The 22,049-nt window shown below is 54.4% G+C and overlaps 2 protein-coding genes across 2 annotated transcripts in view; one reads left to right on the top strand and one right to left on the bottom strand.

Annotated features, from left to right (window-relative positions):
- The window catches only part of LOC110573273 (signal transducer and activator of transcription 5B), an 871,639-nt gene that overhangs the window by 582,054 nt on the left and 267,536 nt on the right, over positions 1-22,049 (bottom strand). The window lies entirely within an intron of this gene.
- Positions 20,839-22,049, top strand: part of KRT19 (keratin 19) — a 4,610-nt gene continuing 3,399 nt past the window's right edge. Inside the window, exon 1 of the mRNA XM_021681823.1 lies at positions 20,839-21,321. Within this exon, the coding sequence (XP_021537498.1) occupies positions 20,881-21,321 (441 nt within the window). The 5' untranslated portion in view covers positions 20,839-20,880. The remainder of the gene's footprint in view (positions 21,322-22,049) is intronic.

Here is a 22,049-nt window from a genome sequence, read left to right as displayed (position 1 = left end):
CATCTGCAAGCCAAGGAGAGAGGCTTCAGAAGAAACCAAACCTGTGACACCTTAATTTCGGACGTCTATCTTCCAGAACTGTGAGAAAATAAATTTCTGTTGTGGAGGCTGCCCACTCTCGTATTTGTGTATGGCAGCCTGAGCAGGCTAAGTAAGTCAGACACCCAAGCAGAGATTTCTTAGGAATCTTTTGCCGGCTTCTCCCCGCCCCACCCCTCCCTTTTTTTTTTTTTTTTTTTTTACTAAATTCTGAATCGGTCAGGGTTTTTACCTGCACAGATTGGAAGCCACACTCTGAAGCCAGTTTGTTAAGGGATGTTAGGTGTGTCATAGAATCCCCGGGAAGAACTCCCAGAGAAGGAAGCTTGCAGGCCGTGCAGCTGGAGGAAGCCCCATGCTTGCCCCTGTCTGTGGGCATAGATTCAGTGGCATGTTCCACCCGATGCTGCCACTAAGGCTCTGGCATTGCTGCTCCGTTGTCCCCGTGGGCACTCCTGCCAGAATGGACCCCACAGGGCACCTCCTTCGTTATATCAGTAGCTCTCAGTTTGCAGGCTTATGCCTTGGGTTTGGCTGGGGGGAGATTCGGGTCATGTGTCTGTGTTCCAGCTGCCAGGGAGCCTGGAAGGCTAATTCTGGCTTCTACACTGGGGAGGCACAGCCACCCCGTGGAGAATTCCTTTGCAAAGGAGCTGGGTGACCAAGGACAAGAACAGGAGAAAGGGGAGGGAGAAACATTTATCAAGCACTTACTATATGCAAGGCGCCATGCTAAGCGCTTTATATATATTACCTTCCTTAGTCCTCACAGCAACCTCATGATGCTGTTCATATTTTCATTTCATGCATGAGGAAACATGTTTCAAGGGATTCAGTGACTTGCCAAAAAGATTGCACAGCTCCTAAGCGGTGGAGCCAGGATGTGAATCTAGACTCTGTTCCAACAAAGTGGAGAGGATTATGCCCATTTTACAGAAGAAGAAACTCCAGCTCAGAGACGTCAGGTAACTTGTCTGAGGCGACACAGCTTATAAGTGACTGAGCAAAGACTCAAATCCAGTTTGGCCTGGCTCCAAAGCTGGTGCTCTTCCTGCCCTGTCTGACCTCAAACAATTATTGAGCCCCCTATGAATACAGAGACAAGCAGTGCCCGTAAGCAGAAGCTTGTCGGAAATGCCTTATGTGGGAAGCAATGATGGCACAAAGAACTGAGAAGAAGATGGGCAACCTCGAACATGTAGGTTCTTTGCTGGGACCTCAGTTTCCCCCACGAGAAGACCCTGGGTCTGTGCTTGCGAAAGGGAAGAATGGGTAAAGGAGCGGATAGTGGAGGAATGAAGAATGACAGCTGGATGGCCTTGGAAAACCCTCTTGGCTCCAACAGCTCTTGTTCCAAGACTCATAAACCTCCAGTGCTTTGATCTCACTGAGCCCCACACCCCTGCGAGTCTCTTCTACGGCTGGAGGCTGCTGCTGGCCCTCCTGGCCTGGGGCTCTGGTGCTCTCTCCCCACCTCAGGCCCAGACAGGAGGATCATTCTCTTCTCTGCTCCTCTTACTAGGCTGGGAACCACTGGGACTGTCTGGGGGTTCTCATGAAACCAAAGGGAAGTTCAAGGAGATGGACACCTCCACCAAGTACAAGCCAGGAGACACAGTACAGTGTGAGGTTAGAAGTTAGTGAGGAAAGGGGCACTTGGGTGGCTCAGTTGGTTAAGCATTGGATTCATGATTTTGGCTTAGGTCACGATCTCAGGGTTGTGAGATTGAGCCCTGCATTGGGCTCCATGCTCAGTGTCGGGCTCTGCACTCAGCAGAGAGTCTGCTTGGGATTCTCTCTCCCTCTCCCTCTGCCCCTCCCCACTGTGCTCACTCACTCTCTCTCAAATAAATAAACATATCTTAAAAAAAAAAAGAAAAGTTAGTGAGGAAAGGCGGGGTGGGGGGGCGGTAGGAGTCTCAACGCTGTCTCTTTATGAAACTCTCACTGGAGCTTCTGTTTTCATCCACTCTTCAGATCACTTCAGTCATCTGTTCCTCCATTCAACAAATATTTATTGGTGACCTTTCTGCATCGGGGCTGGAAAGAAAGAAAACTGGAGGGAAAACAGATGAAGTGTCCTTCCCCGTGGGGCTTTCGGTCCCGTGCCTGAGGTAAGATGTGCGGGTTGGTAATTGCGGGATGGTGCCGTGAGCACGGTCCACGGCGGGATGAGCCCCGGGGCCTTGAAAGTGCGGCCTCCTGACCCGGCCATGGCAGCTGGGGAGGTTCCTATGACAGGTGTGGGACAGGGATGTTCCGTGTGTCATTGCTTCTCAGAACACCTTGCTTCTCACAACAGCCATGGGAGGTAGATACTGTTGTTTCCACTTGCCAATGAGCAGACAGGCTCAGAGAAGGGGAGTCACTTGCCCAAGTCACATATGCCAAGGTTGGCCTGGCTCCAAATCTTTCCCTCCCTGCACTGCCCACCTGGCCTCTAACAATTTTCAGAACTTTCTAAGGTCAGGGATGGGCTTCCGATGAGCAGAGCTGTTTTGAGACAACCGTGCAAGCAACCAAGAGCGAGCCCTGCAGTCTCTGGCCTCACTTTCCCCCTGAAGGCACTTTGTCTGAGCTTGTTAAAGGAATGAGTGAGTGAACAACTAAGGAGGGGATGAGGGCATTGGACCAGATGGTGCCTAAGGACCCTCGGCCCCAACAGTACCTGCTTCTGACCTTCATACATTGTCAGATGACTTTGATCCTCCTGAGCTTCCTGGAATCTCTCCACCAGGAATCTCTCAATCCATCTTTGCTGCCACCAGCACCCTCAGTCTTAGGAACATGCCATTCTTACTTGGACTCAGACCAAACCCAGTGGAACATGATCCCTTTCATGTGTCCCCCTCAGCATGGCTAAGATGTGTTGGGAACTTTTGTCAAGACAGAGGGAAACCTCAGGGAAATGAAGCACAAAAACACAAAACCCACAGGAGTGTGTCGAGTTTGAGACAGATCCAAAGGATTTAGGGCTGTTTCTAGATCTCATTGGATATATGCCCTGCTTGCCATAGCTTGATCTCCAAGGGTCCCGATGAACTCCACTCCCAATCAACTGAATTAAGAGGATTGTCCTATTCCTGGAAGTTTTTAACCATTCGGGTTACACTGTGATTCCAGCAGGTCTGGAAGGCATTGGGAGGCAGGAGACTGGGCTGAAGCCACAGGGGCATGATGGGGACAGGTCATTGGGCTGGGATGATGCCGGTGCTAGCTTCCTTCACAGCTGTGGCTGCAGCGGCCCCTTGTGGCCATTTAAAAACGGGGAAACTGAGTGTTAGGGGGAAGTACCTTTCCTTAGAGAGATGGCCTCCTGCACACCTTTGTTGCCTGGAGAAGGAAAGACACACGCCCCGGGTCACACAGCTAGAATCCAGGTCCTTGGACTTCTAGCCCTTCTGGGACTCTTTCTCTTGTACCACTCCCAGCTCAATGCCCTTCTTTTGTGCTCAGGAAGGCCAGGGAGTAGCCTGGAGTGTAGGGCCTGCCTTTGCCCACACAGACCCTCTCTGATCCTTCTTCTCGCTTTAGAACTGAGCAGGGTCAGGGGTCCAGAAAGGGGTCCAGGAAGGAACACTCCTGGTGGCAGGGCAGTGTTCCCATGTGGCCTCTAGGGGGCGCTGTGGCACCGAGTTGGCGGGGCCCAGGGCGCCCGCTGCAGGGGCGGAGGCAGCTCGGCTCGGGGAGGACGGAGGGAACAGCAGGCAGCCTGCGGAGCGTGTGGGGAGCCCCGTGGCCCGCAGCCTGCCCTGTCCGAAGCTGTGGCAGGCTCCAGAGTGGACACCAGCACCTCTTTCCGTGGTTCAAGACGCCAGGCCTCTAATCCACCTCGCAACGCCCTCCTCGAAACTACACTTTCCAGACGTTACCTCTCCTTGTTGAGTTTCCCCATGCTCAGGAAGGTGGGCCGGCAGGATCCCTGTCCCTGTTACTATGGGGAACAGATTCACAGAGGCCGAGGGATTGGCCCGGTCCAGCCAGCTGCTAAAGGCAGAGCCTGGCCTCGGACCAGAGCTTCAGACTCGGAATCCAGCCCCGTTTCCTACACACTCAGGTTCCCGTGAGTTTGGCTCAAGGTTAATGGGGAGGTGTGCTGCGGCAGGCAGGGGGCTTTGGAGTCACCTCCACTACCACCTGCTAAGGGGGCCTTTGGCAAGTCACTCAACCTTTCTGTACCTCCTCTTCTCATCTGTAAAATGGGCGGTAATTAGTTCCCTTGGGAGGTGGCCATAAGAAATGGATGTGAGGATGGACAGAGACAGCCAGGCACCTGGTCTAGGGTGGCTAGTGTTGTAAATGCGGGTGCTGCCAGGCCCTGTCCTCTTGTGTAGCCTTCTCCCCAGGGATCCAGCCTGGGGACGTCAGAGCCCTGCTGTGCCTCACCGAGGCCGGGGTGCGCTGCTCTGGACTCTGGGGTGCAGAGTGTGCGGCAGGCACTGCTCACATCACTGGAGCTAGAGCAGAGATGGAGCTGAGAGGGGCCAGGTCTGCTGGGGTCAGGGGCAGGGCAGGGTGTGAGGGAGGCAGGGTGAGTCACTCACCAGCCCAGATGCTGCAGAGTGAAGGGGAAGGAGTGTGGGGGCTGGCCAGGCCTGGCGGCACCAGGCACCAGGATCCCAGGCAGGGAGGCCGCCTGCAGCGGGAGCCGAGGGTGTGGCCCCGTGCCTACCCCACACTGCCAGTTTCTGGTGCACCCCAGGAGCGGGGCGGGCCAGAGGAGAAATCTGGTCTGGGGCTTCTCAGGGTGGGCCTGTGTGGCGAGGGGGGTCTCCCGCTGAGCGTGAGGTTCAGGACGCTTTCCTCCCCCAGCTCCCTGCTCTCTCCAGCTCTCCACCCTTGCTGAGGCCTTTCTTCTTGCCCCTGTGGCTGGGGCTGGAGGAGAATGCTCTGTGGGCCTCTCCCAGCCCCCAGAGGGTCCCCATCTAAGACAGACAGACCGAGACAGTGTCCACACCTGCGTCAGGCCCGTTGCAGCAGACTTTAGCCACACCTGCCTGGGTCAGGGGTTCTGCAGGATACTGTGGACTCTCAGCATCAACTGAAAGGACTTTAGAGAAAGAACAAGTTTTGGAAGTGTGAACGGGAGCAGGGATGGGCCTAAACCTGGGGCGTGGAGGGTGGGAAGGGGAGTGGGATGAGCAGCAGGAGGCTGAAGGGACAGGTGAAGGAGCGGTGTGTTGGTAGCTGGTGAGGGTGGTGGTGGGGAGGGCTGCCCAGGGCGCTTAACTGATACCCCCCACCACCTGCAGCTGCCTCCCATTGGCTGATCAGCCTTCCTTCATCAGAGCAGGGCACAGAAGGGAGGGGAATGTATCTGGAAGGACCCGGGAGAATGATCAGGATGATGAGGACATAAGATGAATAAGCCAGACCCTGCCCTCAAGTTGCTCACTGGCTAGAGGAAATAAGAGCCAACTAAGCTCACCAGGTGGGAAGAGAACAGTCCCAGGAGAGACAAAGCACCGGACAGGCCTGGAGGAGGGAAGGAGCTGGGCGGGGCAGGGCCGGGGAACACAGTGGCTTTAAGGAAGAAGCTTCCTTTTGTTGCTGTTACAGGTTGCCACAAACTCAGTGGCTTAAAACGACACCAACTTGGTGTCTTATCGTTGTAGAGGTCAAAAGTCTGAAATGGGTCTTATGGGCCAAAGTCAAGGTGTCCGCAGAACCATGTTTCTTCTGGAGGTTCTAGGGGAGAGTCTGTTTCCTTGCCTTTCCAGCTCTTAGAGGCTGCTGCATGCCTTGGCTCGTGGCCCCTTCCTCCTTCAAAGTGCATCGTTCTGCCCTGTTTCCATGGTCCCATCTCCTCTCTCTGACCTTGACCACCTTGCCTCCCTCTTATGAGGACCCTGGCGATTACACTGAGCTCACTCAGATAATCCAGGATAATCTCTCCATCACAAGACCCTTAACTTCATCCCATCTACAGAGTCCCTTTTTGCCATATAAGGTGCGTGTTTGGGTGTTCTGGGGACATGCATCTCTGGAGGGTCATTATTCTGCCAACCGCTGGTGGCACTGCAGGTGGGGTGGGGCTTAGACATGTGAGGGCCGAGGGAGAGGACGCTGCAGGAGGAGGGGACAACCTGAGCAGAGGCCAGGGCCTGAGGACGGAGGCAACATCAGCCAGCTCCTGGTGTGTGGTTGCAGGAAGGTGTGGTTTGGGGGAACAGCCTGGGGAAGCTGAAAGGCCAGTGCCCACTCCATGTCTAAATGAACCCAGTTGGCCTCCGGGGTGATGAGGCAGACTAGTCCCCTGAGGGATGGTGGGGCTGGGGCGGGACTGTTCCTTCAGGACTTAGAGCTGCTCTTTTCGGGTATGGTGGCCAGAATACCCTTGTAATTGTTTCCCAGGGGTGTCCTCCATTTAGTCCTGCCCCCTCCCACCCATGTGACTCCCACTGCAGACTTCCTCAGAATCAGTATCACCCTCCCCTCCTCTCCTCTCCCCTCCTCCCTTCCTGCTCCGAATGGCTGATCTGGGCTTGTTTCCCCTCCGTGGTCTATGCCAGCCTCCAGCTTCCGATTCCTTCCTCCAGCTTGACTCCCCAGCCACTCTGAACGGTTCCCTGCTCCTGAACTCCCCACATCTGCTCACCGGTTAGGCCCAGCCCGTTCCAGGAGCCCCCTACCCCCTTCCCCACTACTCAGCCTCGAAGCCTCAGCTCTTGGGAAGGCTGCCTTCCCCTTGCCTCCTCTCCACCAAGCATGGAAGCAGTGAGTGGCTTCCACGGGATCTTTTATGATAGCCCGTGCCTGCTGAGTGGCCGTCCAGTGCCAGGATGATGGACACATCACCTTCAATCCTCCTACTGGGGGTAAGGGCTATCGACTCTTGAAGGCTTACTGTGTGCCGGACACTGTTTTTTTTTTTTTAAGATTTTATTTATTTACTTGTCAGAGAGAGAGAGAGAGCACAGGCAGGGCCAGCGGCAGGCAGAGGCAGAGGGAGAAGCAAGCTCTCTGCTGAGCGAGGATCCCAGTGCGGGACTCGATCTCAGAACCCCGGGATCATGACCTGAGCCAAAGGCAGCCGCTTAACCGACTTCCCGTTGGAGCCACCCACGCGTCCCCCGGGCACTGTTCTTGACAGACGGTTTTGATTTCTCCCCAACAAACCCTCTGAGACTGATCTTACCGGCTCCACTTCGGAGATGAGGGAGCTGAGGCTCTGAGAGGTAGGTAAGTGCCACGGCTTTAAAATAAATAGTGGATCCATGAATTAAACCCAGGCCTCATTTTATAGGGGAGGAAACTGAAACTTGGGGAGATTCAGTAACTGGGCCGGGCTAAGGAGTAGCTCCCAAATCAAGGTGTGGCTCGTTTCAAAGGCCAAGCTTGTCCCTGTCTCACTACGTGGTCACTCATTAACCTTAATCTGCCACACGATGCCCCTTAGCCTCTGCCTTGTAGTTGTTTGTACAGATCTCTCCTACCCACCTCCCCCTTGGCCACTATCGGGGAGCTGGTGGGCACTGGGCCTGGGTCTCTCATCTCTGTGTTCTGCACCCGGCACAGGTCCGGCTCAGAGCACAAGCCTGGCCAGATGAGCGAATGGAGGAGTAAATGATGCTTCCCCGGGCGTGGCTCTGAGCGGAGGCCATCAGCAGCCACTGAGATCCAGAGGGGCTGTAGGCTTGAGGCCGTGTGAGGTGCAGACCTGGGATTCCAGCCCCTCCAAATTTTTGGCAGATCCAAACATTCAAGTTTTTTTTTTTTTACAAGTATATTTTATGCATAGTTTGGGGAAGAGGTAATACACGCCCAATAGAGTACGAAATTGTAAAAGGACAAAGGATCTACAACAAAATGGTCGTCTTCTTACCTCCTGTGAATCCAGTCTTCCAGCTCCGGCTCCAAGCAGCAGCCTGTGCGTCACTTTCTTGTGCATCTTTCTAAAGATATCCCTGCATTTACAAACCTGGTCGTGTCTATGTTCTCCCCGGGAGCACACGTATAAGGCGTAGCCAATGATGCACATCGCTCTTTCTTACCAGTCCTCTGGACACGTTCTTTCTGAAGGTTGCACAGTATCCTGCTGTACCAAAGGTATCATATAATGGATATTTAGGTGTTTTCACTCTTTTGCTACTACGAATAACGCGGCAATGAATATCCTAGCACATGATGTCCTTTTGCATGTGTGCAAAACTACACCAGAAAGATAAAATACCTGTAAGAGAGGTTGATAGGACAAAGAATTAGATTTAAGATCTTGATAGATATTGGCAATCACTGTTCGCACAGTTTATCCTGATTTTACCTCTACCAACAACGTGTGGGAGTCTGTTGTTCTCAACAAACAGTAAGATATCAACCCTTTTCATCCTTGCCAATCTGACACCTGTAAAAAATGAGATTTTATGATAGTCTAAATTTACATTTCTCTTACTGTGAGGCTGAACATTTTCATATATCTAAATGCAATTTGCATATTCTTTTCTAGGAACTGTTTGCCTATATTCTTTGCTCTTTTTCTCCCTCCTGGGTTATCGATCTATTATTCAATTATCTGTAGGAACTCTTCATATGTGTTAAGGATATTGGTCCTTGGCCCATGATATAGGTTGCAAATATTTTCCCTGTTGTCATTTCCACAAGGTCTGTTGTGAAAGGCTCCCTGCTTATCACTTTCCATCTTTGACTCTGGTTATTCGCCTCCTTGTCTTATCTCCTCCTTAATTATCTCTCATATGCTGGGTGTCTTTCACTTATGTGATCTGGTTTACAGCTTATAAGCTCCATGCAAGATGAATTCCCATTTATGTTGGGAGACAATTATCCACGGATCTGTTGCATGTATTCTGCACATCTTGCAACCAGAGGTGCTGAATGGCTTTCGATGTGGTCTGTCTTTTCAAGGATTTTTTAGGAGTCAACTGCCTTGGAGGGTAGAAATAACATCTCCCACTTGAGCAGAGGCAGGTTATTTTTTCCTGTTCTGTATAATAGTGATGATGCTTCCCGTTGGAGCAAAGACCACACAGGTTTGCTTGCTGCTCATTATAAAAGATTTGGTTTCCCAAAGCTTAGAGTTTCTCAGCTGTAATTCAAAACCCATTGCATATGGAGCACCCAGCTGGGTCAAGCTTTGCAATACCCCATAGTCTTTGATGGACAGGGTGAGAGGAATCAATGCAAACCTGAAACTTTAACTGCTTGCTGTGCCTTGAATAATCATTTCCTTTGTCTCTGACCCAGGAATCTCTGGTTTGCCAGCATCCATAAAACTGTGGCAGGCTAACTCGTTAGCTTGCCAAAAAGAGTAAATCTCAGACCCTTACGGTTCTCGTTCTCGACAATTTGGCAGCTGGACAAGGTGAGGCTTTGTTCACCTGAGCCCAAGGTCACCCAGATAGAAAGCAGCAAAGCTGGGCCTGGAATTGGATCTCTTACTTCCCACCCTGGGTTTTGGCTATGCATAGCCTTCCCGTGCTGGCAGGTAAGCTGGCCACAGCTAGGCTCTTGCGGCTGATTTATCTTTGTGTCTCTCCCACACCTCCTACATGGTTCCAACACGGGGGTTCGATGAATCTCATTCTGATGCCAGTGATTCTCAAGCTGCAGTGAGCCTCAGAACCATGAGCACAGAGACGATGCGGACTTATTAAAAATGTAGGCTCACCCCCAGAGATTTGATTCAGTAACCCTGGGGGGAGGGCACCCAGGCATCAGCATTTTAAATAAGCTCCTCATGTGATGTTGATGCAGGGGGTCTAAGGACCACAGGCGGGGAGTCACTGCTGTGAGCAGGTGGCCACTGCAAGTTCGTGGGCCGAGTGACTTGATCGAAGCTGGCTGGAGACGGAAGAGCCTGGTACTGGGAGAGGCACTGGAGATCAGCTCTGAGGGAGGCGCCGCTGTTGTTAGGTCTTGAGGTGATAAGGCTTGGATTAGGGGGGGCGGCAGAGGGAAGGAATGAAGGGGTTGTTGGGACGCCCAGCTGCGACAATAGCCCTGTGTTCCCAGCTTCAGGGCATCCTGCAGCCGGGCTGTCTGACTCATCTGCCACTTTGCGTGGGTCACCTTTTGACTCAAAAGCCATTGTTGCTTTTGCAGGGAAAAAAAAAAAAGAAGAAGAAGAAATCCAGTGGCCTGGTCTGCAAGGCCCTTCCTTGTTTGAGTCTGGCCAGCTTGGCAGCCTCTACTGCCCTGATCCTTCTTTGGCACAGAGGTTAGACCATGAGGCACAGGGCCAGACCTCCTGGGTTAAAATCTCAGCTCTGCCACTTACCAAACTTTAAGCTTAAACCAGTTGCCCTCAGTTTCCTAGTCAGTGAAATGGGGAGGTTGCTATTGGCCCCAGTGTCTACAGCATAGGAGCTTTGATGTGCAAGTCATGCACTTAGGGAGTCAGGCCTATAGTAAGGACTCAGTAGATACGGACCACGGACTGTTTTTTCAAGATCCTTTGCTCCTGGGACTTTCCGCCCATCGGCCACCTGTGTGTCCTCACTCCCTTCACTGCTTATGGTGGTTCACCCCGGGCTCTGCTCAGAGCCCTCCTCCTCCAGGAGGCCCTCCCTGCTCACCCCAGGCCTCACTGCGGGTGCTGTCCTTCCCTGAGCTCCAGCAGCCCTCTGATTTGCATCCCTCTTCTGACCCTGGCCTGCCACCTGCTCTTGTCAGGAGCCTGTGGTGTTTACCTTACTCTCCTGAAAGCACAGATCTTCCCCTAGGGGCCAACAGCCTGGATCCAGGACACCTGCCTGTGGGGCTCGGTTCAGCAGGAAACCAGCTGTGTGCCCTGGGGCAGGTGGAGCATCCGCCCCTGTCTCAGTTTTCTGATCTACAGATGGATGGAGTTGGGCTAAAGAGCCAGCTCGTGAGCTTTAAAAGAGGGGGACGTTCAGCTTAAGCAAAGATCCTACCGGAAGCAGTGTGGGTAACACCAGTGAGGGCGGAGCTGCTCTGGGCGAGTGCGTGTGCACGTGTGGGTGTGAGTAAGCGTGTGAGTGTACGTGTGAGCATGTGAACACGCACCTGTGAGTGTGGAGGGTATGTGAGGGTGTGCGGTGTGTGTGCGAGCGCGCGTGTCTAAGTGACTGCACGTGTGTGTGAGTGTGGGGGGTCCGCCGCCGCGCTGAGGGCTCTGCCGGCCACCCGTGAAAACCTCTGGGTGAGGAGGTTTCTACCCTCACAACCTACAAGGGTGGGAGTTCGTCTGATTCATCTCGCTAGGCTCCTCCTAGATGCTTAATGTTTCTTAGTGGTCAGGAGGAGGATAAGGACAAGGGAAAACAGGCCTGGCAAAACTGGCAAGTTCTGGGTTCCTGAAGCCTCCCCGCCTCCCCTTCCTGAGCTCAAACCCTTCCTTCAGAAACCGCAGATACAGATCTCTCCGTGTGAAGGCGTTTGTTTGGTTTCTGTGTGCCAGGGGCCCTCGCTGTGCGTCTGCTGAGCTCGGACTGATGTCTTCGCTGCATGTTCTGGTCTCCACAGGCCCCTGCCCTAATCCCAGACAAGACCTGCGGAGGAAGTAGCCCCTCCCCAACTCCAGCACATTCCGCTGGAGGGGGGCTGGGGCTCTGGTAGGACTGGAGGGCTTCCTAGCTGCTTCCCCTTTGCCTCTCTGGTGTTGGCCGGGCGGGAGGCCTCAGGCTGGTGCTCAGGCACCTTGGTGACGGCTGGGCCTGAGAGGTCCTGCCTGCAATAGCCGTGAGGTGCCCACGGGAGCCAGTGAGGTTTTGTCCTCCGGTGAGGCCGTGTGTGTGTGTGTGTGTGTGTGTGTGTGTGTGTGTGTGTGTGTGTCTTGGCTGGGGTGTGTAGTCCCTTTCTCTCCCAATCAACTGTCCACTGATACCAGGCCCCTGGCAGAGGGTGGGGCCCCAGCTGTTCTTTCTCTGGGTAAAGGGCATCTCACCCATGAGACCCCAGACCTGGGCACTCCTGGCGTTTGTTCCCAGCTTCCGGCAGCCTACCTTGTTATGGGATTCTTTGCGGTATCTGCTAATGAATGTTTACCCTGCAGCCCGGCTGGAGCCAGGAGGAGCCCGAAGGGGCCAGGAGAGGGGGGGCTCAGCATTCTGTCTCTAGAGCAGCTCTGAATTGCCTCTGCTCTCAAGAATGCCCCTCCCCCTCTCTGCCTGTCTTCCTCTCTGGCCAAGAAGCAGCTTTTCCAGAAACTCAGCTAACCTGACCATCCCCACCCCAAGCCTGCCCGGCCCCACTTGCCAGCTTGAAGCCAGTGGAACCTGGGACAAGTCAGAATTGAAAATATATAAACACCCCTCACCTCCGATTATAAAGGGGATACCCGTTCAGTGTAGCTTTGTTGAAAATTTAGAAAGCCACAGGTCCGAAGTCACCTCCCTATTCCCTCCCCCATCTGTGGGCTTGTGAGGGCAGGGCCTGGGTGGGCACAGCCTTTGTCCTCCCTTCTCCCTCAGTGGGTGTCAGCGCTGCCAGGCTTGGGCACAGTGAGTGCTTGGTGAGCAGAACCCAATGAGAACAGAAGGCTGCTTGATGATCCAGATCTGGCGATGACCCTGGGGTGACCACTGTCTATCTGGAGGCGGATCAGGTAAACCATGGCCCCCCCGCCGACCAGTTCTCTGACTGCAAAGCAAATGCCAAGCTCAGGCCTCAAGCTAGGAGTCACCTGGATGCCTCTTCTTCCCTCTGCTCCAGGCGAATCCACCAGCTCCCCCTGTTCAGAAGTCTCCGCTTTCAGAACTCCCCCCAGGCCACTTCTCACTCGCAGGCCCTCCCACAGGGCCCCAGAATGAGCTCTCAGCATCTCTAACTTTATGAGAGTCTCTTATCAGATTTCCAGCTTCCACCCTTGTGCCCATCTAGCTCCAGAGAGTAGCCCCAGGGCTCCCAGGGCTGCTCTGACCAAAGCTCTCAGGAAAAAGCCCAGCCCTTGAGAACAGGACTGCAGCCCCTCCTCGTGCAGTGCTCTGGCCTGGCCTCCTCTCCTGCACACCCCTCCCCTGGCCTACCCCTCCCAGCCAGGGGGTGCCTGGCGTTCCTGGGACACACCCGGCTCATTCTTCCTCGTGGAGCTTGCCTCTGCCTTGCCCTTGGCCTGGCTCCCCCAGGGGCCTGCAGGCTCCTTTGCCTCTTCGAGGTCTCTCTGTCCATGTGCCACCTCCTCTGTTCCCAGCCCTCCCTCGATGGCGTCTCTCCACTAGTGGCTCTTCACCCCTTCCCCGATGATTAGCTCCTCCCCAGGCACGACTCCCTGCTAGAATTACCATGTGTTTGCCTCACCCAGATTGAAAGCTCAGGAGGGCAGGGAGTTTTTGACCATTTTGTTCCTGAAGCCCAGAATCAAAAGGTGCCTGGCACATAGAGGGTGGTCCGTAATTATTGGTTGAATGAAAAAAAAGGGCTTCTTCCTGTCCTCCTTCCCAGGAAATACTCATTAATCATTCACTAGGGTGTCAGCCCTGGGGCCAGATGCAGTGGGGAAGCTCCGACGGGAGACAGGGCTGTGCATCTAATGTGGAGAGCCCAGGGGGCTGTTGGGGGTGGGGAGCAATAGTGGGAAAAACTGGCCCAGCCTGAGTGCATCAGGAAGGACGTCCCAGAGGAGGTGATGCCCAAGCTGAGCGCTGGGCTTTAAAGAGGAGCTAGAGCTCCTGACATCTAGGGAAAGGCAGGAGGCAGGTGAGGAGGGAGGATTCTCCAGGCCTGAGGAAGGTCCTGGTCCCTCCTGGAGGGCAGGGATGTCGCCTCTGGTACACAGTAGGTGCTCAGTGAAACTGCTGAGGTAGCGAGTGTCCCGGAGCTACACCTGATTTTGAAGACGACCATTTCGGTTGCTGGACTGGAGCCTTGTGGGGGTGAGGGTAGTGTGGGCTCTGAGGAGCTCACTAGGGATTCACAGGATCAGATGAGTTTTGAAATGGAAAGAGCCCCAAGTCCTAGAGTCTCTGTCCCTGAGGGAGGCAGCACTGCTTCCCTGGTGGGAAGGAAGTTAGCTGGCTGGAAAGGGAGCCGAGGACCATCCAGATGGAATCAGGGCAGACACCAGACATTCTTCTTTCTCTCTGTCTGTCCTGCGTCTGGCCCTCCCAGTGTCCCAGCCCAGGTGGGATGGGCTGAGGCTTGGCACGGGGCTCCAAATGGGGCCCTGAGAGCCCTGGGGCCAGGGCAGAGGCAGAGAAAGGCACCCCTCTTTGTGTGCAGAGAAGCCTGAGCCTGGTCACGTACACCGAGCCCCTCTCGGGAGGGGTAGGGTGGGAGGGAGAGACACCCGGTCTTCCCAGAGTGTGGAATGTGGCACCTGGGGGGAAGCTGACCCTCTCCCTTCCCCCACTGCCCGGACAAGGGGCAGTTCCCTAGGACTCCGAGCTTCTTCCCCTCCCCCCGGGATTGGCTCTGGTTCCTGTCAGGCTGGTTTTTCTCCCCTGGGGCTTGAAGAGGAACACCAGGGGCCATCCTGACCTGGCCTGCCCTGCCCCACCTTTCCTGGGTTCCCACCAATGGAAAGTGACCGAGATGAGCTGCCACAGAGGCAGCTGGATCTGGGCTGCTGGCCTTGGGTCCCTATGACACCACGCACCTGGCTGGAGCAAGGTCTTGAGCTCCTCGCAGCGTGGCCAGTATTTCTTGTCTCTGTCCTTTTACAACCCATGCTCCCTGCTAGGACTTAATTCAGGCCCTCTTTATCTGTAACGCGGACTATATCAGCAGACCCTAAACTGGTCTCCCTACCCCAGACCACGTCTACCCTCCTGTCCCACCAGCCCCTTCACCACATGGAACCCACAGCAATTTCTAAAGTATAGGTTTGGCCATATCACATCTCTGGTTAAAATAACTTCCCATTGTCGGGCGCCTGGGTGGCTCAGTCGGTTAAGCGTCTGCCTTCGGCTCAGGTCATGATCCCAGGGTCCTGGGATCGAGTCCCGCATCGGGCTCCCTGCTCTGTGGGGAGCCTGCGTCTCCCTCTCCTCCCCACTTGTGCTCTCTCTCTATCTCTGTCTCTCTCAAATAAATTAAAAAAAAAAAATCTAAAAAAAAAAACTTCCCATTGTCTTCTGGATAAAGTCCAACTCCTTGGCTGAGCTGACAGCCCCCTTTCCCATCCCTTCCCTGATCCCTGCCCTCCCCCCAACGGAACCCAACCAGACCTAATTACCAGTGGTTCCCCAAGCTGGCCCCAGTGATGCTACTTTTCCAGGCCCCTGTCCCCTTGCCCCTCTGTCTGATAAACACCTACTGGTCTTTTAGCCTCTTGCTCAAGGGTTGCGCCCTCTATGAAACATCTGTCCATGCTCCTAGGCAGAAATGAAGGCTCTTTCCCTTTGTCCCCCACTTTGCTCCTGTGCAGACCCAATTCCCAGCACCTACACACTTGATTCTACTGATCTGTTTGAGGCCTAAATGCCTACTGGCTCAATAGTTCTAGAAAGGTGGCCCTCATAGTTGCGACTCGCTCCAGCCCCTCTAGAAATCCTCCAGTTATTTCAGAAAGTCCCCGGAGGAATGGCCCCCGTGTGCCGACAAGGTGCCTGCTGGCTGTAGACTCGTGTGGGGTACACTCTGCTTCCTTCCAGCTCCAGCCACCCGCCCCCCTCATGGTCCACGTGCACTACCCATGTCCCTGCTGGTGGGCCAACTCTGGATGTTCCTAAAACTTCCGGTCCTTGGGGAGCCAGAGCACGGGTCTCCTCACCGCATCCCCCCCATTCCACGTCATCAGGCCTGGAGGAGCAGTCCTGCACCCAGACTCTTTCCAAGTCCCTCCTGCAAAGTTCTGCCATCTCTTCCCTTCTACCCTCTTGCTTCATGAAGAGGGAAAACCAGTGCAAGGGACCCAGGGGTGGAGGCAGGAGCCTAGAAAGCTCTTTGGGGGCTCTCTTTTCCCCACATCTGCTCCCCTTTCCAAAGCTTCCTCTCTAGTATATGAGTGAGAAAAGGATGTCAGTGGTGCAGCGATGGAGAGGAAGAGGTATTATTATATCAGATGCAGTTGGTTCTCAATGTCCATCATACAGTGTTTCTTAAGAAAATATTACCTTTTAATACATAACATGAAACAGGTTCTATGTAAATACATCCTTGTAAAAATTAGAACAGCAGAGATAAGTGTGGGTTCCCCTCGACTACAAGCCTCCCCTTGACTACGAGCCTTCACTCGGTTTCTCTCAGAGGAAACCCTTGTCTTCAGGCTGGTGCATTTCCTCTCGTATCTATGTGCTCACGTGCATAATCACATGTACACCGTATGTGCTCACGTGCACAATCACATGTACATCCTATGTGCTCACGTGCACAATCACATGCACATCCTATGTGCTCACGTGCACAATCACATGCACATCCTATGTGCTCACGTGCACAATCACATGCACATCGTATGTGCTCACGTGCATAATCACATGTACATCGTATGTGCTTACGTGCACAATCATGTACATCCTATGTGCTCACGTGCATAATCACACGTACATCCTACGTGCTCACATGCATAATCACATGCACATCGTATGTGCTCATGTGCATAATCATATGTACATTAATGTCAGCATTAATTTATCATATGTATTGCCCTCTTGCCACTTTTATCTAAGACCTCATTCTTTAGGGATTTTTGTGTCACTGTATATTGACATTACTCATTCTGTTTATGTTACCCCTGTGCTCCCAAGCTCTGGTCTCAGCTTCCTCCAGTCTGTTGTTAGTTACCATTTTTGAGCTTTCAATATTTTGTTGGAGTTAATAATTTTCTCTTGCCTGTTGTTTTATTCTCTCCAATATTCCTTAACTGTCAGCTTAACAGGGTTTTAGGAAGGAGTGGAAATTAATGTGAGTATTCAACCTAACACATTTCATCAAAACTAATACATCTCTATAGTCCCCTGCCGGACTGTTAGTTTTTTAGAGGCAGCAAAAACTTGTATATCCGTCTGTACCCCAGCACCTAGTACTATGCCCGGTAGATAGGGGACAGGGACAGATACAGGGTTGATGAATGGAGGCACAGGTCAGAAAGTACCTTTAGCATCCTTGATGAAGGGCCCTGGAGAAGGGGATGGTGTCTAGGGAAGGGTTACCGATTTATACAATAAGCAAGTTCATGAAATCTCCACACTTTTCCTTCTTTCCTCCAGCTTATGAATTCTGTTGTGTTCATGTGCACGAGTCCACCTCCTCTGCGGTGGCTGAATTTAGTTAGAGCTTTGCTTGCATGATCCACCAACTGACCAAATAAATAATTGTATATTGGAGCAGGGAGGACAAGTTAGGATCTTAACAGGTGACCCTATGCCTTTCCCAGCTTGATGAGGCCAGTGGAGGAAGGTACCCTGACCTCCATCCTGTGAGAGGAACACAGCACTCCTGGTTGGTGCTGTGGCTTTAGGGCATTAAATATCTGGGCTTGAGGGGCACCAGCGTGGCTCAGTCGGTTAAGCGTCTGCCTTTGGCTCAGGTCATGATCCCAGGGTCCTGGGATCGAGTCCCACATTGGGCTCCTTGCTCCGCGGGGAGCCTGCTTCTCCTTCTGTCTGCCGCTCTCCCTGCTTGTGCTCTCTCCCTCTCTCTGTCTGACAAATACATAAATAAAATCTTAAAAAAAGATTAAAAAAAAAAAGATCTGGGCTTGAATCCTGGGTCCACTACTTACTTGTGTGACCTTGGTCAAATTATTAATCTCTCTGAGCCTCAGCTGATCTTTGGAGTGGATCAGCTTTTCTTGTGACATATGGATTATTAATAGATGTTACCTGACAAAAGATTCCATGGTCCAGTGTAGTTGATAAATGTTGGTTGGACCAAGTTAAAGAATACTTATTATATGTATATAATAATGCTTATAATGATAATATAACAAATATGTGTATTTATTATATAATATTATTGTAAAATATTGTGATATTACTATTCCACAGTTACATAATAACATATTTTGAGTGCTCACGATGCGTCAGGCACCCTTATGAGCCCCTCATTTAACCCTCAAAACAACCCATGAACCAGGTTGTTACTATTATTAATATTTTAATCTCTATTTTACAAATGACTCAGGGTATCAGACACTGGGCTACCATGCACTGTAACTCTCTAACAAGCAGTGTTTCTGATCTTATTGGACAGAGCCCCCCTTTTCCGCAGGGATCTCACAATGCTGGGGATCTGCAGACATGAGCTGGGGGCAGCTGGGCAGGATCTGCTGTGGGGTCCCTTCATGCTTTAATATTCCCTTCCCAATCCTGACCCTGTGTGCACCTCCCCTGGAGATGACAGAACCCCGCCTCGGGGACCAGAGCTTGGGAAGGGAGCTCCTCCGGTCAGGTTTTGCCCTCAAGCAGCCAGGAGCGGATCCGAGACTCCTGGTTGTGGGCAGTCCTTTCCTGACCCCTCAGTTCCATCTCTGGGGAAGGCAGCCTGTACAGATGCTCTCCTGAGTTCTTGATGTACCAGAGGAATGGTCAGAAGCCACATAGCTCATGGTGGAAGGTGCTGGGCACTGTTCTGGCCAGAGAGCGGGAGTGGGGGATTCTTCCTGACTCCACCTGCATTTCAGTCTGGGGTTTACTGCCCTTGGAGTTGGTATAAGATTTTGGAAATGGGACCCAAAGGAGTTGTTCTGGAGCTGGGACCTCCTCGGAAGGGAAAGCAGAGCCTCTGTCACACGCAGGAACCTAGGCCACGGGGCTGAAGGTTGAGAGGCTGGAAGCCAGACTCTGACACTCCTGGATGGGGACCCGGCCGGTCATTGCTCCCCTTGGAGCCTCTGTATTGTCCTGTGTGAAATGGGTTGGGCTGCCGAGAGGACCCAATGAGACCCACAAAGACTGTAAGCTGTACTACCCTCAGTCAGGTGTTCCTAGGACTGTGGCCCTGGGGTGTGCACTGGGCCCCAAAGGTCCTCTGGAGTTCAGGAGCTCACAACCCCTTAATATCTGGGGGGGATTGTTGGTTCTGTTATTTTGTTTCCTAACACAAAGTCCCTTCCCAAAGCCTCCTATCAGGCCAGAAAACCAGAGTTTCCAGCTGGGGCTTGGTGTGCGTAGCAACTATCTGGCCCATAAGGAGCAGGCCTCCTTCTCAGGGTCAAATAAAGAGTGACTCACCTCAGACCAGCCCTGGCGGCTACAACCATTGTGAAGGCCCAGCCACACCCTGCTTTCATGGCCTGCCTTGGGTCATGCCCACCTCCTTTCCCTTTTGGGCACCTTGGGTCCACTTGCAGATCTGGTTCACTAGTTTAAACAGCCTCAGGCTGGCCTTCCTGAGTGGCTCAGGGCTACTCCTGGTGGGTTACGGGGTGTGTGGGCAGTTTCCTGCCTGCCCCCCCGCCCCACCGCTCCTGGATAAGTGGGTAGCTGGAAGGCAGTTTATTGGGGACTGGTGTCAGAGGCTGGGACAAGTCTTCCTTTAGCTACAGGTGACCCAGGTAATGATGTGCAGAAAGGAGGGCTGAGATTTCACTGGGGGAAACTGAGGCCTGTTGCTGCCTCACCTCCCTAACACCATCTCAAAAGGGCTTAGGGCCCCTGTCTTGTGACTGGGTGACTGCTCTGACCTAAGGAACCATGGGGACAGTTCTGGGGAGGGGTGAGGTCCTTGGGGACCGGAACTGGGGTGAGGCACAGGCAGTATCTGGCAGGGGGCCTGGCCCTCCCAAGGGCAAAAAAAAGAAGAAAGGTTGGGTGGAATTGTTGAGCGGGGTGAAGAGCAAGGCTGGGGCCTGTGTGCGGAGAGGGAAGCTCCTTCGTCTTCTTATTGAAGCTCTTCACTTTGTCTGAGAGCACCCTGCAGGGCCTAGCAGTCACTCACTGATCCAGGTACTAGGACAGGACCCTGTCAGGCTCCAGGATTCAGTCTACACCCTCCTTCCAGATGCTCACAAGGAGGGAGGGATCCCATCCCATTTTCGTCTCTGGGTGGCAGGGGCTAAATGTCTCATGGGCAAGTTATTTGCCTCCTTCAGGCTCAGATTCCCCATCATAATTTCAGTAAATCTGTGTTGAATGAATGCATGATTTGGGGGCTGGAGGTTGGGGTTGTCCTGGAGGGGCTGGGCGGTAAGAGGCCCCCAGTGGGGCCCTGCCCCAGGCGGGGTCAGGCTTGAGCTTGGCGTTACCTGGAAGTCTTTTACAGTCCAGCCGCAGAAGCCTGCAGAAGCCTCCCTGCAGCTGTTCTCAGGAGCCTGTGGTCATCCCAGGGCTTTGTATGGCTCCAGCAGGGTGGGGCAGCTTTGTCTCAGGAGGCCAGTGGCCAGATCACCCTCCTCTGGGGGACTGAGAGGAAGTCAGGGTGTGGGTGATCCCCAAGGGGCAGGCTCTGAGAGGTTGTAATTCCAAGTGGGGTGTAGGAATCTCCTGAAGGTATTGGAGGGAAGTGTTTAACTCTGACTCCCAGGAAGGGGCTTCAGAACATAATTCCAGAGGGGATGGGGGGTTGAAGGGAGGACAGGGTGTAGGAGTCTACTCCCAGGAGGACTTAATTCCTGGGGGGTTTCAAGCCTGGGTTAATCTTAACAGCTTCACAGGGGAGGGTCAGAATGTGAATGAGGGTGTCTGTGTGTGTGATGGGGGTGAAGAAAGGAAGGAGTGTGCTAGGAGGTGAGGAGGTGTGCAGTCGAGGCTCCAGGACTCCGGACTGGGCTGGGGTGGGGCAGTTCCCCGCAGGGCCGCAGCAAGGAAGAGCTGGAGGGAGAGCCACCAGGAACTGACCAATGGGGACAGTGCCCGTATTTGCACCCAGGAGCCTGCAAATTCCTCGGGGCTCAGATATCCGCCCCGATCTCCTCCCACCTCTCCCCTTCTCCCTCCCCCTCCCCCGCCCGCCCCGGGCATAAAAGGCGCCAGGTGAGGCTCTCGCCACTCCTGTCGCCCACCGCTGCTCCTCTGACCAGTGTCGTCCGAGTCCTACTTCGCCATGACTTCCTACAGCTATCTTCATTCGTCCGCCACCTCGTCCTTCGGGGCCCTGGGCGGCGGCTCCCTGCGCCTCGGGGCGGGAGGTGCCTTCCGCGCGCCCAGCATCCATGGGGGCTCGGGCGGCCGCGGCGTGTCTGTGTCCTCCGCCCGCTTCGTGTCCTCGTCCTCCGGGGGCTACGGCGGGGGCTACGGCGGGGGCTACGGCGGCAGCGTTGCCGGCGGCCTGGCCGGGTCCGACGGGCTGCTGGCGGGCAATGAGAAGCTCACCATGCAGAACCTCAACGACCGCCTGGCCTCCTACCTGGACAAGGTGCGCGCCCTGGAGGAGGCCAACGGCGACCTGGAGGTGAAGATCCGCGACTGGTACCAGAAGCAGGGGCCCGGGCCCGCCCGCGACTACAGCCACTACTTCAAGACCATCGAGGAGCTGCGGGACAAGGTGGGCGGCGGCCCAGCTGCGGGAGGTGCACCTGCCGCGCAAACCCAGAGTAAACCCAGGCCCGCGGGCCGGGCGAGGCCGGGGGAGGGACGGCAGCCACCCGAGCCACCACTTGGCGGGGCGGGAGCTAGCCCGTTAGGACGTGGGAGGGCCGAAGCGTGGGGCAGAGAGCTGTGGGCAGGTGAGGAGGGGCAGGGCGGTGGGGCAGGAAGTGGATGCCCGGGTATCGGGAAGGGGGCAGGCTAGTGGGTGGGGTGTGCAGAGGCGGCCGGGGCGGGGCTGGTGGGCGGGGAGGCCTGGGAGAGGGGGTCCGAAGGAGTGGGAGGAGATGGGACAAGGCTGTGGGCTGCCCAGAGGCCTTGGCCTGGGGCCGCGGTGGCAGCAGGGAGACAAGCAAGAATTTGGCCTGAGAGGAATGCAGTCCACCCCGGGCCAAACCTACCCTCCGCTGCCGCCGGCATGGGCCCCTCCGCATTCCTTTTCTCTGGTGGGGCAGGTCTGGTTTCCGTCACGCTCAGGCTGAAACCCCTACTGCCTGCCACACCGTACTTAGGAACTTCTAGGAAGAATGAGAAGGGACATATGCTAATGGCCTAAGGACCTGGTAAAGGCGGGACATAGACGCAGAGGACAGGCCCCCCCCCCCCCCCCCCCCCCCCCCCCCCCCCCCCCATCGCCTCCGGGGGGGGGGGGGCGGGGGGGGGGGGGGGGCGGGAGGTGCGTTACGC

The sequence above is a fragment of the Neomonachus schauinslandi genome, chromosome 15 (assembly GCF_002201575.2).
Source record: "Neomonachus schauinslandi chromosome 15, ASM220157v2, whole genome shotgun sequence".
In the NCBI taxonomy this organism is placed as follows: Eukaryota; Metazoa; Chordata; class Mammalia; order Carnivora; family Phocidae; genus Neomonachus; species Neomonachus schauinslandi.
This window is presented reverse-complemented; position numbering and strand designations above follow the sequence as displayed.